This window comes from Chrysemys picta, chromosome 25 (assembly GCF_011386835.1).
Source record: "Chrysemys picta bellii isolate R12L10 chromosome 25, ASM1138683v2, whole genome shotgun sequence".
NCBI classification, from domain to species: domain Eukaryota; kingdom Metazoa; phylum Chordata; order Testudines; family Emydidae; genus Chrysemys; species Chrysemys picta.
This window is the reverse complement of record NC_088815.1, coordinates 8,670,217-8,685,826: the sequence shown is the minus strand read 5'-3', so window position 1 is coordinate 8,685,826 and position 15,610 is coordinate 8,670,217. Positions and strand designations below refer to the sequence as shown.

General features: G+C 49.2%; 1 protein-coding gene across 5 annotated transcripts; it reads left to right on the top strand.

The window, feature by feature from the left end:
* The first annotated feature begins 1,259 nt into the window (after positions 1-1,259).
* On the top strand, positions 1,260-15,487 carry UBXN6 (UBX domain protein 6). 5 transcript variants are annotated; one of them, XM_065578225.1, is made up of 11 exons: positions 1,260-1,289; positions 6,020-6,177; positions 6,597-6,658; positions 7,703-7,834; positions 8,250-8,347; positions 9,194-9,269; positions 9,347-9,431; positions 10,542-10,761; positions 10,936-11,066; positions 12,018-12,163; positions 12,550-15,487. In XM_065578225.1, exons 1-11 carry the CDS (start codon positions 1,279-1,281, stop codon positions 12,676-12,678), a joined length of 1,248 nt encoding a protein of 415 aa, XP_065434297.1. In that variant the 5' UTR covers positions 1,260-1,278; the 3' UTR covers positions 12,679-15,487. The 5 variants fall into 5 exon arrangements, with proteins under 5 accessions (XP_065434297.1, XP_065434298.1, XP_065434296.1 ...); XM_065578226.1 differs by lacking the exon at positions 1,260-1,289 and adding an exon at positions 1,294-1,360; XM_065578224.1 differs by lacking the exon at positions 1,260-1,289 and adding an exon at positions 1,310-1,515.
* Positions 15,488-15,610: the final 123 nt, after the last annotated feature.

The following is a 15,610-nucleotide window of genomic DNA, read 5'->3' as shown; positions in this document are numbered from 1 at the left end:
CGGGGTGGGGGCAGGGACGGGGGGCGGTGTGGGGAGAAGGGGGGACGGTGTGGGAGTGTGTGGGGAGGGACGGGGGATGATGTGGGGGCAGGGACGGGGGATGGTGTGGGGGAGGGGCGGTGTGGGGAGAAGGGGTAGGGGCAGGGACGGGGGGCGGTGTGGGGGTGTGTGGAGAGGGGCGGGGGCGGTGTGTGGGGGAAGGGGCGGTGGGGAAGGGACAGGGGCGGTGTGTGGGGGAAGGGATGGGGACGGTGTGGGGGGAGGGACGGGGGATGGTGTGGGGGTGTGTGGGGAGGGACGGGAGGCGGTGTGGGGCTGGGGCAGGGACGGGGGATGGTGTGGGGGTGTGTGGGGAGGGACGGGAGGCGGTGTGGGGCTGGGGCAGGGACGGGGGATGGTGTGGGGGTGTGTGGGGAGGGACGGGAGGCGGTGTGGGGCTGGGGCAGGGACGGGGGATGGTGTGGGGGTGTGTGGGGAGGGACGGGGGGCGGTGTGGGGCTGGGGCAGGGACGGGGGATGGTGTGGGGGTGTGTGGGGAGGGACGGGAGGCGGTGTGGGGGAGGGGCAGGGACGGGGGATGGTGTGGGGGTGTGTGGGGAGGGACGGGGGGCGGTGTGGGGCTGGGGCAGGGGCAGGGACGGGGGATGGTGTGGGGGTGTGTGTGTGGAGGGACGGGGGGCGGTGTGGGGGTGTGTGGGGAGGGACGGGGGCGGTGTGGGGGTGTGTGGGGAGGGACGGGGGCGGTGTGGGGGAGGGGCAGGGACGGGGGGGCGGTGTGGGGGTGCGTGGGGAGGGGCAGGGACGGGGGATGGTGTGGGGGTGTGTGGGGAAGGACGGGGGGTGGTGTGGGGGAGGGGCAGGGACGGGGGGCGGTGTGGGGGTGTGTGGGGAAGGACGGGGGATGGTGTGGGGGTGTGTGTGTGGAGGGACGGGGGGCGGTGTGGGGGAGGGGCAGGGACGGGGGGCGGTGGCGGTGTGGGGGTGTGTGGGGAAGGACGGGGGGCGGTGTGTGGGAGCGTCAGGGACGGGGGATGGTGTGTGGGAGGGTCAGGGACGGGGGGCGGTGGCGGTGTGGGGGAGTTAGGGAAGGGCCGCGCAGGGCCCAGGACTAGGGTAAGGAGAGGCCGGCCCCGCCGCCAGCGCTTGGCGGACCTCTCGCACCATAGAGAGGCGAAGGGAGGCCTAGAGCGCCCTTGCCGGGTCGCGTCACACTGGCGGCGCGAGGTGACAGACGGGCGCAGGCCCCGCCCCCGCAGCTTCCCCCCCCTTCGGAGTGCGATGGCTGCTCGGTAAGTCACGTGCCGGGAGCGCGAGGCGGGACTTCCTGTTTCCGGTGGCGGAGGGGAAGTTGGCTCCGCAGGTATTTTGGTACCCGGGAGCTGCCAGTGTCTCTCCGCCCCCTGCCCCGCACCCCCCCCCCCCCGCCGCCGCTATGCGGAAATTCTTCCAAGACATCAAAGCGGATATTAAATTCAAAACAGCGGGGCCGGGCCAGAAGCTGGCGGAGCCGCCCAGGTACCGGGGAGGGACTGGAGGCGGCTGGGGGAGGAGGAAGGAAGGAATGGGAGATTGGAGGTGGCTGGGGGGAGAAATGGGGGGGCTGGGGGGGGAGGAATGGGGGGTAGCGGGGGGAGGAAGGACTGGAGATGGCTGGGGGAAGGAATGGGTGGCGGCGGGGGGGAAGGAAGGAATTAGGGGACTGGAGGTGGCTGGGGGGAGAAATGGGGGGACTGGAGGTGGCTGGGGGGAGAAATGGGGGGTGGCGGGGGGAAGGAAGGAATTAGGGGACTGGAGGTGGCTGGGGGGAGAAATGGGGGGACTGGAGGTGGCTGGGGGAGAAATGGGGGGACTGGGGGTGGCTGGGGGGGAGGAATGGGGGGTGGCGGGGGGGAAGGAAGGAAGGAATGAGGGGACTGGAGGTGGCTGGGGGGAGAAATGGGGGGACTGGGGGTGGCTGGGGGGGAGGAATGGGGGGTGGCGGGGGGAAGGAAGGAAGGAATGAGGGGACTGGAGGTGGCTGGGGGGAGGAAGGTCTAGGGGCGGCTGGGGGGGGCAGTTAGTGTGGTGCGAGTTGGTCAGGGTGATGCGTTGAAAGCCAAATGCTATTGGTGTAGCTAGTCCTGGACTCCGTCTCCTCCTGGGGTCCGTGATGCTACTCACCTCCTGGAGAACAGACCCGCTGTCACTAATCGATTCCTGCGTGAGAAGCGATGGAGCTCCGTTTCTGATGCAGCAAGAGCTGCCATGGTCCCCTTTTGCTCTACTCCTCCAAAAGGTGCCAAGCTCTGGGAATAGTATTAGAGCCCCAGAGCTGGGTGCTGCGGGCCAGACCACATGTAGGTTTGGGGTGGGGGGGTGGGGACTCGCAGTGGGATGCAGGACACATTACCAGAGGAGCAACTTTTATCTTCCTTGTGGGACTTTTGGCTTTAGAATCTAAAAGACAATTCCAATAGGTGGGAAAAAAAATTACTATAGCTCAAAAGAAGTGCTTTTGTTTACCTGTTTCCCATGTGTCTGAGTCAGAGCTGCTGACTCTTCTGACACAAACAGGCTCTTACTCCTGTTAGCCCGGCAGGAGCTTGTACAGCAAAGAAAGAACTGACTGGACCCAGTGCGGCTTCAGGGAACACATTCGTTCAAGTCCTGACCACACTATTGCTATTCTTGGTGCTGATTTTCAGATCCCAAGTTAAGTTTGCTGCAGTGGTGATAATGATGATGATAGAAAAATCATTTGACTTGTAAAGAAGCAGGATTGATCTAGAGGCAGTTGAGACAAGTACAGAACCTCACCATGTTATGGTTAGTCACTTTCCTGCATATCCTTGTACTTCAGCTGTTTATGAAATATGCCAGCTGGGTGCATGTGGAATAACCATACTGGGAACTAAAATCACCCTGGTCGAATGAGGCAAGTATCCGTTCGCAGACCAGTGTGTGGTGAATAGACCATTGACAGTCTGGCAAGGTCTAGTATCTTGAGAACAATCAAAGACAAAAGTGATTGCTTTATATCATATAAATGCTGAGAATCCCAAACTCCAGTGCTTCAGGAGACAGGGTCTGGTACAATTGCCTTGGAATACAAGCCCTTTGCCTGCAGAAAGCAAGGGTACAATCAGAATGAAGCAATGTGTAGGCTTGCTGGCCCAAGATCTGTCTGGGCTGCAAACAGTATGGATGGACTAGTTGACATATTTTCAGGATCAGTACATGTTTTGAAGCAGGTTTAAAACATTAGGCCAATACACAGATCAGTGATGGTGAAAATGCCACTAGACTGGAATCTAACTTCTCAGTGACCTGACCTAGTCACTGCTGCACTATTTATTTAGTTTCCAGATGACTTTCACATACTTGATCTCAGCCCTGCTGCACTGCGCGCTCTCTCTCTCTCTCTCTCTCTCACTCGCTCGCTCACTCACTCCCCAGTTCCATCCTAAATCCTGAAGGAACCTTACTAATAAGTTAGTTTAATAACAGAACCTTTCAATAACAATATTTCTTAAAAGTTGCAAGGGATTTCTAGTTGTAAAATCATAGATTAAATCCAATTTCCCATGTCCATCAGGGAGAACTAGTCCAGTATTATTAACTGCTGAAAACTTGGGCCATGTAGGCTTGACAAACTGCCCCATAGCAGCTGAGTTGCAATGCTACCTAGCAAGGGGATCGGGATCGGGTTCCTTTGTGACCTTATAAAGCTGTTATGTCACTGTTGAACATCTGCAGTTGCTTCCAGTTCAAGCCTGTTCTTGGAGCTGCCCAGAGTAGTGGTGTTTGGGATTAAACACGGGTGAGGGTGGAAGTTTAGCAGAGCAGCAGAAAGTGTTAAATTCTATTTCCTGCTAGCAACAAACATTCTCCATTTATCCATGCTTTGTAGTGGGTACAGTCTTCAGGGCTTTCCTGCATTGCGTATTGTCTACAAGCCTTTGATACACAGCAACTCTCTCCCCATGTTTTTTGGGGGGAGGGAGGAGTATCTTGGGAAAAATGGGTCCATCTTCTATAAAGGGGAAGGTGCCTTACAAAGGCCTGAATTATTTTTTTTTTTTTAAATCCTGCTCGTCTTCTGTCTTCCTTGGTTTTGATGAAGGATGTCTTAGATGACTCTGACATGTTTATGAATACTTATTAAAGCAACTAAGGTTTGAATGCTTGACAAAGAGCTCTTCTCTCAAGTGTTGGAGTGAAATAAGGGTTAATAATTTAATTATGAAAAAAATCTCATTTTCTAGCAATTGGGTTCCTTTGGTGTCCATAGTCTTCAGGGTAAACAAGACCCGAAATTCTAATGTAAAAGTCTTTTTAAACCTCACCTCCATCACCTTGAAGAGCTTCTTTTCTATGTAACAAAAGCATAGTACCCCTTCCCCTCTTTCGCCTCTCTGCAAATCACCTTTAACAAAGGGCTTAGGGCTTGTCTATATAAGAACGGCCATACTGGGTCAGACCAATGGTCCAACTAGCCCAGTATCCTGACTTCCGACAGTGGCCAGTGCCAGGTGCCCCAGAGGGAATGAACAGAACAGGTAATCATCAACCATCCCATCGCCCATTCCTAGCTTCTGGCAAACAGAGGCTAGGGACACCATCCCTGTCCATTCTGGCTAATAGCCATTGATGGACCTATCCTCCAGGAACTTATCTAGTTCTTTTTTGAACCCTGTTAGAGTCTTGGCCTTCACAACATCCTCTAGCAAGGAGTTTCACAGGTTGACTGTGCGTTGTGTGAAGAAATACTTCCTTTTGTTTGTTTTAAACCTGCTGCCTATTAATTCCATTTGGTGATTCCTAGTTTTTGTGTTATGAGAAGGAGTAAATAACACTTCCTTATTTACTTCCTCCACACCAGTCATGATTTTATAAACCTCTATCATATCCCCCCTTAGTCATCTCTTTTCCAAGCTGAAAAGTCCCAGTCTTATTAATCTCGCCTCATATGGTAGCCGTTCCATACCCCATTCATTTTTGTTGCCCTTTTCTGAACCTTTTCCAATTCATCTTTTTTGAGATGGGACAACCACATCTGCACGGCGTATTCAAGGTGTGGGCGTACCATGGATTTATATACAGGCAATATGATATTTTCTGTCTTATCTATCCCTTTCTTAATGACTCCCAACACTCTGTTCGCTTTTTTGACTGTCGCTGCACAACGAGCGGGTGTTTTCAGAGAACTATCCACAGTGACTCAAGATCTCTTTCTTGAACATTACAGTGGGACAGCTGCACTGCACTGCTGTAGTGCTCCAGTGTAGACACTAATTACACCGATGGAAGGTTCTCCCTTTGCTGTAGTTAATCCACCTCCCCAAGAGGCAGTAGCTAGGTTGATGGAAGAATTCTTCCCTGACTTAGCATGCTGTATACCGTGGGTAAGGTTAGCATAGCTGCATCTCTCAGGAGTGTGGGTTTTTCACATCCCGGAGAGAGAGAGCTGTGCTGATGTAAATTCCCAGTGTAGACTAGCCCCCGGTTTACTTAAAGGACACCATCAGAGTTAACCTACCATTTCATAGCCTGATTTTCAGAGGCCCTGAGCACCTGCAGCTCCCCGTCAGTTGGAGTTGTAGGTGCTTATGACTCTGAAATTCAGATCCCAGATCTTTAAGTTGCATTAAATGTAATGTATTAACCTTAAGGAAGAGTTGCTTGAACTTAAACTGTCTCCTGTTGGGTCTGCAACCCAATACAGTAAGCCAATGCTACAGCATGATAGCCTGAATATGAAACTGATCAGTCTGGCAAATAGAGGCAGTTTCACTAAGTAAACATCAGCTGGAAAAAATAAACTGGATTTTTATAAACCTTCCAATTTTAATACTCTGTAGTTTGAGTGCCTAAGGTAAGGGGGAAATATACAAATCCTAACGTGCTCCTTTAACTGAGGCGAACATAACTATAATCTCACCCTGATCACTGGTTTATCTGCTTTCAGCCGACCTCTTCTAGGGTGCTGGCTCTCCTGCTAGGGCTGTTCATTAATTTGTGCCTTTCTTTTATCCACCAGGGAAAGGGCCCCCAAAGAAAAGCCAAAAGCGGCCCCCCCAAAGTCTCGCCAAGGGCCCACAGATGAGGCCCAGATGGCAGCAGCTGCAGCCTTGGCCCGGCTGGAGCAGAAGCCCAAGCCTTGGCTCCCTTCATCCCAAGATGCCATCAAGAGTCAGGGTAAGAACAGCCAATACCCATTTCTTGCCCAGGTGCATGACAGGCATATTTGTCAGTCCACAAAGTGCCCATTTACAGGGAGTATTTTCACCAGTCTATTTATTGGCCCTGCAAAGCCTACACTCATCTCAATGGCATTTCTGTCCCTCAGCCTAGGGGGTTGAGGAGCCCATCTCCCGTAACTTCACACCCCCACGGCCAGTTTTGCACGACTAGCTAGGTGCACTCTTGGAAGTGGGGGTTGCATTCTTCTGAAGCATCGTGTTCCGACCCACTGCCAGAGGCAAGGTACCAAACGAGATGAACCAGCTGCCTGATTCAGGATTGTAAATCCAAACTGCTGCTTCCCTGCCCCAGTTCTGTATAGTTCATCGGGTTGTGCCACGTCTGACGCTGTAACCTGGATTTGTGTCTCGTAGTGAAAAAGGAGCTTATGGCTGAAGCAGCAGCAAGTGAGAGAGGACTCTCCACGGATCACACGGTATGAGGAGATGCTGCTATTCCAGGGCATATGATCTCTGGGCAATTGAGAATCCCTGAGTTAGGAGATGCTCAAGCTCCCTAGAGAAGGGGATACCAGCCCCTGTGCTGAAGGACTGTGGATTTCAGGCTGACTTTTGAAATGAGGAGAGAAATAGCTGCTTATGGTTCGGAGAGCTTAAAAATCCTTTAGTTCGTACTATGGCATCTCTGCTGATTTGGTGGGGAGTGAGCAAGACAAACTCGGATTTAAGAACAGTTGCTGTGGAGTCAGAGTAGTGATTTTGCACTTGATGCAGGAGACCTCCCATTTTTAGACCCGCTTTTTACACCTTTCTTTTTAAAAACTCCTTGTCCGAAACTTCTCTGGGCTGAGCCTGCGAGTTTCTGTGTGTGTAGGAGAGTTAGGCCCTGGGCCAAATTTGCATACCCATAATGGGTAGTACCTCAGTCCGTTGAAATCAGCAGGACTACGCCTGGATTAAGGTGCTGCCTTGGTGTGAGCAAGGATATTGGAATCTGGCTCTCTGTTGTGGTATTGCACTCAAAGCCACATGATGAAAATAAGTCGTAGCTCCTACAGCGGAGTCTTTTTAACATAGCTAGAGACGAGGGGTGTAACAGAAGCGCTGACAGCTCCTGAACTCCAATGCTGGGAATCACTCCTCTGACTGACTTCACGGCTGCCAAGCCTTTACCCTTTTAGTTACGAGTGCTTTGCAAACCTCGGGTGACTTGAGTGGTAGCGTTCCTCTGCTCTTACATGGAGGGGTTGTTACTGGTATCTCTTCAGAATGCCTTCGGGGAGCTTCTTGGAAGGTACCTTCCATTATATTAGAAGGGATCTTATTCAAGCTTTGGGTAGCATCGCTCAGTGCCGCTGAATAATCCAGCCAGTCCATGAGGCGTGCTGAGATATTCAGAGAGTAGATGCCGGTCTCATATGTCCCCTGAGTTGCACTAGCAAGAAAGCTGTGCATGAGGGAGATGGGCATCAAACATTCTCCCCCTTTGAGCCAACGTTTGACTTCCGCTGTTTCTTCAGGGTTCTGTGTCTGCGGTTGAGGAAGAAACAGCTGGACTGTCAGTGTCAGGGGTCTATTTCATTTGCCCACTAACTGGGGCCACCGTAAGGAAAGACCAGAAGGAAGCACACATAAAAGAGGCCATCCTCTTGGTAAGTGAGGTCCTCAGCCAACCAGACTTTTCACCATTTCCTGCCTTCCATCTTACTAAATCCTCGGCATGGTCCCCAAGTGCAGTGTAACCCACTGGAAATGCCCTCTGGGGGGACTCTCAGGCATCCCTGGGCTTGGTACTTTATGCAGAACAACGTGCTCTCTCCTCTACCACCAACACACACAATTACAGCCCTCTGCTGTCTCCACTTTCTCCCCGAAAGCTTCCGTCTCTTCCAGCACTGTAAATCCAGATGTGGATAGTTGTTGACAAATGCCTGCCCTGACTCCTTCCTCTGAGTTTGGTAGGCGCACTAGTCTCCAGAGCTCTGTTCAGTCTGCCCCCCTGGTTCTGAAATTCGCGTTGACAGTCGGCTGACTCTTCTGTGACTGGCTTCTGTCCTTCTCCCTCAGCATTTCTCTAGAGACCCAGTGGCTGCCTCGATCATGGAGATTCAGACCTTCAACAGGGACCGAGAGAAAGTGAAACTTGCAGTTGAGACCATTGCCAAGTAAGTGGTCTGAATGCCTTGTGCAGTGCCCAGCTCACAGATGCATGAAATTTGTCACCTCTCCGGACGAGAAGGCGCGGGTGAAAGCAATTGCCCCTTTCCCAGCAGGTTAATGGAGAGGGGGTTTTCTTGTGCTCTGGGTGATGCCCAAAGGAAAACTGACAGTGAAGATTTGGAAATATTTCCTAATGGTGAAGTCTGTTAGACTGTACAAAGTGTGCAGTCCAGGAAACAAAACTTGTGAGTGGGGAAATTAACTAGATTATAAAGGTGGTCCCTGCACTCCTAGAACCAGGTACCCTCTGAGTGAAATGTGAGGCTCTCTGATGCCAGGTTAGCCTCCAAGGTTGTGAGGTTGTGAGTGAGGCTTTGGCTGCAAAGCAGACTGTAGAGGGGGACACACCAATTGCAGCTTGTTTCAAACTGGCAGCGGCATAGCAGTGTGCACAAAGGGCGGTCTGGATGCTGGAATGCAAATGAATCCAGTAGTCTCCAGCCATCTCGTCATAGTCACAGGGCTTTTGTTTCTTAGTTGTGTCCAATGGGGATTCCTAAAGACGTCTATCTGGAGAAAGGGGGTCGAGGCAATTAGTGCAATGCATGTGACCCAGTAGTAAAGTAGTGGGGTATCTTGCAGGAGTGTTCCGAAATAGATTTCTCTTGGTGTAAAGAAGCCTGGGAAGGATGGAAGTGCTAGTGGAGAGGAGACACTTGGAGATTTCTTTGGACCCAAGTAACGTGTTTTCAAACCTTGATCTTGGCACCAAATGGGACCCAAGATTCACCAGTGATCCGAGCATCCATGCCTGTTGTGAATGAAGTGTGTGATGATCCTATCTTCTGCAGATATCTGGATAATATCCACCTCCATCCAGAGGAGGAGAAGTACCGGAAAATCAAACTGCAGAATAAAGTGTTTCAGGTGAGGTTCAGATGCTGGCAGTTGCCATATGAAGGAATTCCCACTCTGTAGCTGATTAAATTTTCCTTATCTTCTAGGAAAGGATAAACTGTCTAGAAGGGACACACGAGTTTTTCCAGGCCATTGGGTTTGAGAAGGAAATGCTGCCTGTTCCAGGACAAGGCAAGAAATCGAACTGTATTAGACTTGAGACTGGGGTCAGCTCTTTGTGAGGAGTAGCAGTGTGTCTCTGGGAGGCCGCTTTGGTTCTAAAGTAGTGGTTCTCAACCAGGGTACACATACCTGTGGGTACGTCAACTCATCTACATATTTGCCTAGTTTTACAACAGGCTGTATAAAAAGCACTAGTGAAGTCAGTTCAAATGAAAATTTCATGCAGACAATGACTTTATACTGCTCTGTATACTTGTTGCGGAGTGTGGGGGAGTCAGGGCCCTGCACCCCTCTTCCCGAGATTCACTGCGACTCTCAACCAGCCAGTAAAGCAGAAGGTTTATTTAAGGACAGGAACACAGTCTCAAGCAGAGCGTGTAGGTACGACCAGACCCCCTCAATTAGGTCCCTCTGGGAGGTTCAGGGAGCTTAGACCCCAGCTTGGGGTTCCCTGCGTTGCACCACCCAGCCCAAACCGAAACTAAACTCAAAACTCCTCCTGCTGCTCCTCTCCTTTGTTCAGTCTCCCGGGCAGAAGGTGTTAATTCTCCCCACCCCCGTTCCTGGCTCAGGTTACAGCTCAGGTAGCTTCCTTCAAGGGAAGTCCCCCCTCCTCACTGCAATCCCCCTGCAACATTCCCAGGTCAAATCTGCCCTGCTCCCTGCTCCGTCACAATACTATACACTGAAATGTAAGTATAATATTTATATTCCAGTTGCTTTATTTTATAATTATATGGTAAAAATGAGAGAGTCAGCCATTTTTCAGTACTACTGTGCTGTGACACGTTTGTATTTTTTATGTCTGATTTTGTAAGCAAGTAGATTTGAAGTGAGGTGGAACTTGGGGGTACGTGAGACAAAACAGACTCCTGAAAGGGGGACAGTCGTCCGGAAAGGTTGAGAGCAGTGCTCTAAAGTCTGCTGTATGTTGTAACATCCCCATTCTACCCACCTCCCCAAACCCGCAGCTTGCCTGTTGCCTCCGGGTGATTTGCTCTCAGGACTGCTTTCCATTAGGTCTGAGGTAGCAGTGGATACGCTCCCCAGGCGTGCTGGGGAGTACAATTGGGATTGAAGGGAAAACAAGGCCCTTAAGCCCAGTGCGTGTGTTTGTAGAGACCACAGAAGAGTACTATGTGCTGAAGGAGGAGGTGTTGACTAAGCTGGAGGACCTCAAGGACTATAAGGAGCAGCTGTTGAGTTCTGAGCCGGTGAAGGCCCAGTTGGATCGCCAGCTCTGCGTATTCAAACCCTCCCCGCAAGCTGCCCAGTTTGAGCTGCCCCATGACTTCTACAACCTGACAGCAGAGGAGCTAAAACGGGAACAGCGGCTCCGGTGAGTCACCTGTAGCACTAAGCGCTGCCTGTAAAAGGAGGGAGCTGCATAACTGGGGACAGGGGGAGGAGGATGGGCTGACCATGCCGATGCAGTGCGTTGCTCTGGTTTAGGAAAATCTCACCACTCCCTCCCCTCGCTTTATTTCATGTTAAAACTGTCCGGTCTATAAAGGACGGAAGCCGTGGAGAAGGCGTCTATGCTGAGGACAAAGGCTATGCGGGAGAGAGAAGAACAAAGGGAAATGCGGAAATATAACTACACGCTGCTACGAGTCCGTTTTCCCGATGGATACATTCTGCAAGGTAAAGGGCGGCTGCATCTTGCAACTTACTCTCACATACACGCCCCAGAGACCTTCTGGAAATTCAGCTTTGTAGCATGAGAGCAACAATCATAAACCCTGGCCACCCGGGACTCTTCTAGCCACTGGGTGGGATGGAGACAATGGGGTAACTATATTTTTGCAGCTTCTGTGGAAATTTCTCTCTCAAGCATCTATCACTTTTGCCATCTAAACCAAGGGTGTGTATAAAGATCTGGGACATCCTTGGTTAGCCTCATGCCTTGATTCACGCTAAAGCTGTACAAGAGTGTCCATACTGCTGAGGGTAAACGAGCAATTTCCTGGCTCAGATTCCACTGAGCGGTTCATTAAAACAGTAACGGGTGCGTTGCCCCCGTCGTGGGTAACCGGCTGAAAGTGGCTCCGTAGCCTGGGGAACACCAGTTGCATTCTGCAATAGGAGACGCTTGGGAATCTTGCAGTGAGGTTCCTAGACTAAGCTTTCCAGTGGATTTTATTTTTGGGTTAGAGGTGCAATGGTATTTTATTAATTTGATGGCCCTGCTGTGATACTCTTGGGGGATAGCTCAGTGGTTTGAGCATTGGCCTGCTAAACCCAGGGTTGTGAGTTCAATCCTTGAAGGGGCCATTGAGGGATCTGGGGCAAAAATCTGTCTGGGGATTGGTCCTGCTTTGAGCAGACAGTTGGACTAGATGACCTCCTGAGGTCCCTTCCAACCCTGATATTCTAAGATATATGACCAACATGTTTCTATGAATTGTTTATCTGTTGAATAAATCACATCAGACTTGGTTCCTTCCCTACTGAACTAGCTTAAAGTTATCCACATATGCAACTAAGGGTCTTGGTGAGAGCAGGCACATGGGAGTCTGCCTATAAACCAACTTTAATATCTTGATAAGCGGAAAAATGTGATCTTAACACTCTCTCTTGTTTTTTTCACGATAGGGACATTCTATGCCCGGGAGCCAGTCTCTGTGCTCTACAGGTTTGTGAGAGAAGCACTGAAGGATGATTGGATGCCCTTTGAGCTAGTTGCACCTGGAGGTCTTAAACTGACTGAAGAGAACGTGGCATTCAATGAGCGTGGGCTGGTGAGTAAAGTGATCTAGTTGAAGCCATTTACAGCAGATACAAACCTGTTCAGTGAAAGGAAATGGGATTGTGATCATTCTGGTCCCAATGGTGGTCTAATGTCTTGTGATACTGAACCTCTTTGTCTTCAGCTCAGTGCAGTTAAACTTCAGCCTGGTCCCTAGATGTACCACCCCATACCATGGGGTGAGGGAAAGCTAGGAACTCTGCACCAGTCTGAGCTGTATGTCTTGTCTTTGTGCCTGCCAGAGTTCTTCCAAAACTAACATTCCAACTCTCGTACACCTGGAAACCATTTTCAATGAGTTAAAGATGCCTAAAATACTCAGTGACCAGCTTCAATGTAGTTACTGTTAACATCCAGCACATTTTCTGCTTGTCCTAGGTGCCGTCTGCTCTCCTGACATTTGCATGGGATGCAGCTGTCATGGCAGACATAAAAGCTTCAGGAGAAGAGCAGAAAGGAAGCCCCTTGAAACCAGAACTCCTTTCTGCTGTCCAGATATTGTCATGAAATAAACAGGATTGGATTCAGTGCGGTTGGTTCTATTATGTGCTGTTGCCTCCTCCCCCTGCACTCAAGCATGAAAATGGAAGCTGCCTTAACTGTTGTTTGTTACAAACTTAAGGGAAGACTTCAATTTTAGCTAGAGCACTAGGAGGCCAGATTTCAGTATGGTAATGCACAATGCATTAGCACCTCCAGTTCAGAGAGGAGTGGCTATATAATGGGACATGAGGACTGTTTAAACAGATTTAAAAGTCTGAAGACAGTCTTGCCCAGAGAAAACTTTAAATGTGCTGCTTTTATAACTTTTTACACTAAGTTCTTTTGGTTACTCTGTATGTTTAATCTCTTTTCTAGCTTGGCTATAGAAAATAAAAACCATCTTGAACTGTACCAAAGAGGAGGGCTGCAAGACTCTCCCAGTATTGAGTTTTGATGGTGGCCAGGGCTAGTGTTACACTTTTCCTTATGCTTCTATTGTACAAAAATTGTCGCTGAATGAGACTTGTTTAAAACACTATGTCAAGTGCAACAAGTTAGTGTTAGCGTGATTAAATGGAGTATTTGGAAATACCGTTTCCTTGAGTCAGGTTATTGAGTTAACTTGCCCGATAGTTAAGGCTGCAAGTTTGTCACAGATTCTGTGACTTTCTGTTGCAGCTGGTGCTGGTTCAGGGGCTGCAGCCCTGGAGCCAGAAGTGTAGGAGGGGGCTTGGGCTTCCTGGCTCCCACTAACATGGTCCTGCAGCTCCTAAGTGGTGGAGGGGTCTCCATACTGCCTGTAGGCCCTGCCCCTGCAGTGCCCATTGGCTGTGGTTCCCAGCCAATGGGATCAGCAAAGCCCCTGCCTAGGAGCTGCAGGGCGATGGCTTCAGATAGGGAGCACCTGCCAGTCTGCCCCCCCCCCAAAAACAAACAAACAAAAAAAACCCTCTTGACTAAACTGTAGCCTTGCTTATAGTCCCTGTGGGGTGGAGGGAAAGTTTCCAGGCTTGATTTCTAAGTGAGGGGGGAGGGAGGATGCCAAGCCTGTATGTTTATGTCAAATGTAAGATCTAATATCAGGCTACTGCTATGTGTCTTCCTGCACTGCTGCCTTCAGTTGCAGCTTGAAGTAGAGGTCAGGTGAAGAGTTTAACACAAGCTAGTGAACTCGGCATGGAGAAATGGAGGCAAAGCTGCCCACAGGGGCCTAGAAAAACTGCCACAATACAACTGAACAGAGGGGGTCTACCCCAGTACCAACTCGAAAGCAAAGAATGCACCTCTAACTTAAAGCCTCTATTTTAGGAGAAAGCTTGATCCCACTGCTGTAAGTGGGGAAATATATTGCAGAAGTAGCATTGGGTACAGCCTGTTCCATGCCTCTCTCCCTACAAGTTAGAGAAGAGGGGGAAAAATAAAGTCTGCTACTTTCCTAAATTATACACACAGCCCAAGGGAATTTGCATGCTCCTAGCATAGGACTAAGTTCTAACCCAAAACGCAGGAGGGAAATAGGATTTAACCTGCAGCTTAAGTGGGGCTTCCTGCATAAGCTGAGTGAGACAGGAGCACTAAATTAATTTCACTAAGCTTATTAAAAGAGGGAGAGGCCTAAACCTACAGATGGGGTAGAGTTGAAGAGTGTAGTCATTTAGCTAGCCTTGACAATTTCATGCTTAAATTCTTCAGATGAACTTGACACAGTGGTAGTGATGTCAGTGGCCATGGCTATAAAGAGGTGTGCACATTTTATATGCTTTTTCCTTAATATAGATATAACTCACTGTGTCCTTAGTTGCAGTATGTTTCTTAAAGGGTTCACTTTCCCTCCACTAGAGTGTGATAGTCCCAACCCAACTGCAGAGTTAAGAGTAAAATGGTAAGAAAAGGAAAAACAATGTAAGGTCTCTCTTCCCCCTCTCACTTTAACCTTCAGTGAGAGGGTACAAGTTAACTGATCCACTAGGCAGAAGTGAGTCTTAAGGGCCAGCCTCATCTCTAGCCACTTGAGTTCAAGATCATACCCTGCATAGGGATGATCTAGAGGAAGGCTACTGTGAGGTCTCAAGAAAGCTAACTTTTAAAAATGTAACTAGAAGCCATTACAGGGGTATAGCTGATGGCAACAGGATATCTCCTTGCCCCCCCCCCCCCCAAGTCTGTAAATACATATACAGGGCAAAGATAACCAGTGCTAGAAGGGCTAATCTAGTAGACAAATTGAAACTGAAAATAAAATACACTTAACATTCTCCATTACTCAAGTGTCTTTTACACACATCTGCTGTAGTTCAAGTTACTGGGAATCAACGCAGGAATTACTGGAAGAAATTCTAGAGTCTGTTTTGGAGGAGTTTAGACAGAGGATCTAATGGTCCTTTTTAGCCATTAGAAAAAAAAATCTATGAAACTGTGTGGACAATGACAAGTATGTAGTCTGGCAGAAATCAAGCAAAAAACCCTGTGTCAAATCATCCCTCAAATGCTCTGGAGATTCAGAGTATACATTTACCTGCCTACCTAGAGTCAACATATTATAGCACTGTCTTTCAAATTGCAAGCAGATCATGAGATTCATAAAGCCTGAAAATGTAGATCAATTTAGATAAGCTCCCACTGAAGTTGTATATGCAAAAAAATGCATATATCACTGATTATGTATAGGCTTGGAAGGATTTGCTCAGTAAACAATGTCACTATACACAAACCAAAGAAAATATTTCTATTCATAACTAAAGTTCTCAATTAAGTTTAAGAGTTTAAGGACATTTACTTTGTATATTTTGACATGTTGACAATGTTTTAACCATTAAAGCTTTAATGTTTTGAATCTGTGTCATTAAATTGTCTGTTCCCCATAATTTCCCACAATTGTGAGCACTTAAATTGATTAAAAATATTGAAAATGCTTAAAACCCACAATTTTGCACAACTGAAAATTTAAACTAATAAA

Bases quoted from the DNA above. Each gene is read 5' to 3' on its own strand.
- UBXN6 (XM_065578224.1), top strand. From the start codon at position 1,433: ATGCGGAAATTCTTCCAAGACATCAAAGCGGATATTAAATTCAAAACA. The intron at 11,067-12,017 runs GTAAAGGGCGGC...TTTTCACGATAG, and splicing joins CGATGGATACATTCTGCAAG to GGACATTCTATGCCCGGGAG. The intron at 12,164-12,549 runs GTGAGTAAAGTG...TGCTTGTCCTAG, and splicing joins CATTCAATGAGCGTGGGCTG to GTGCCGTCTGCTCTCCTGAC.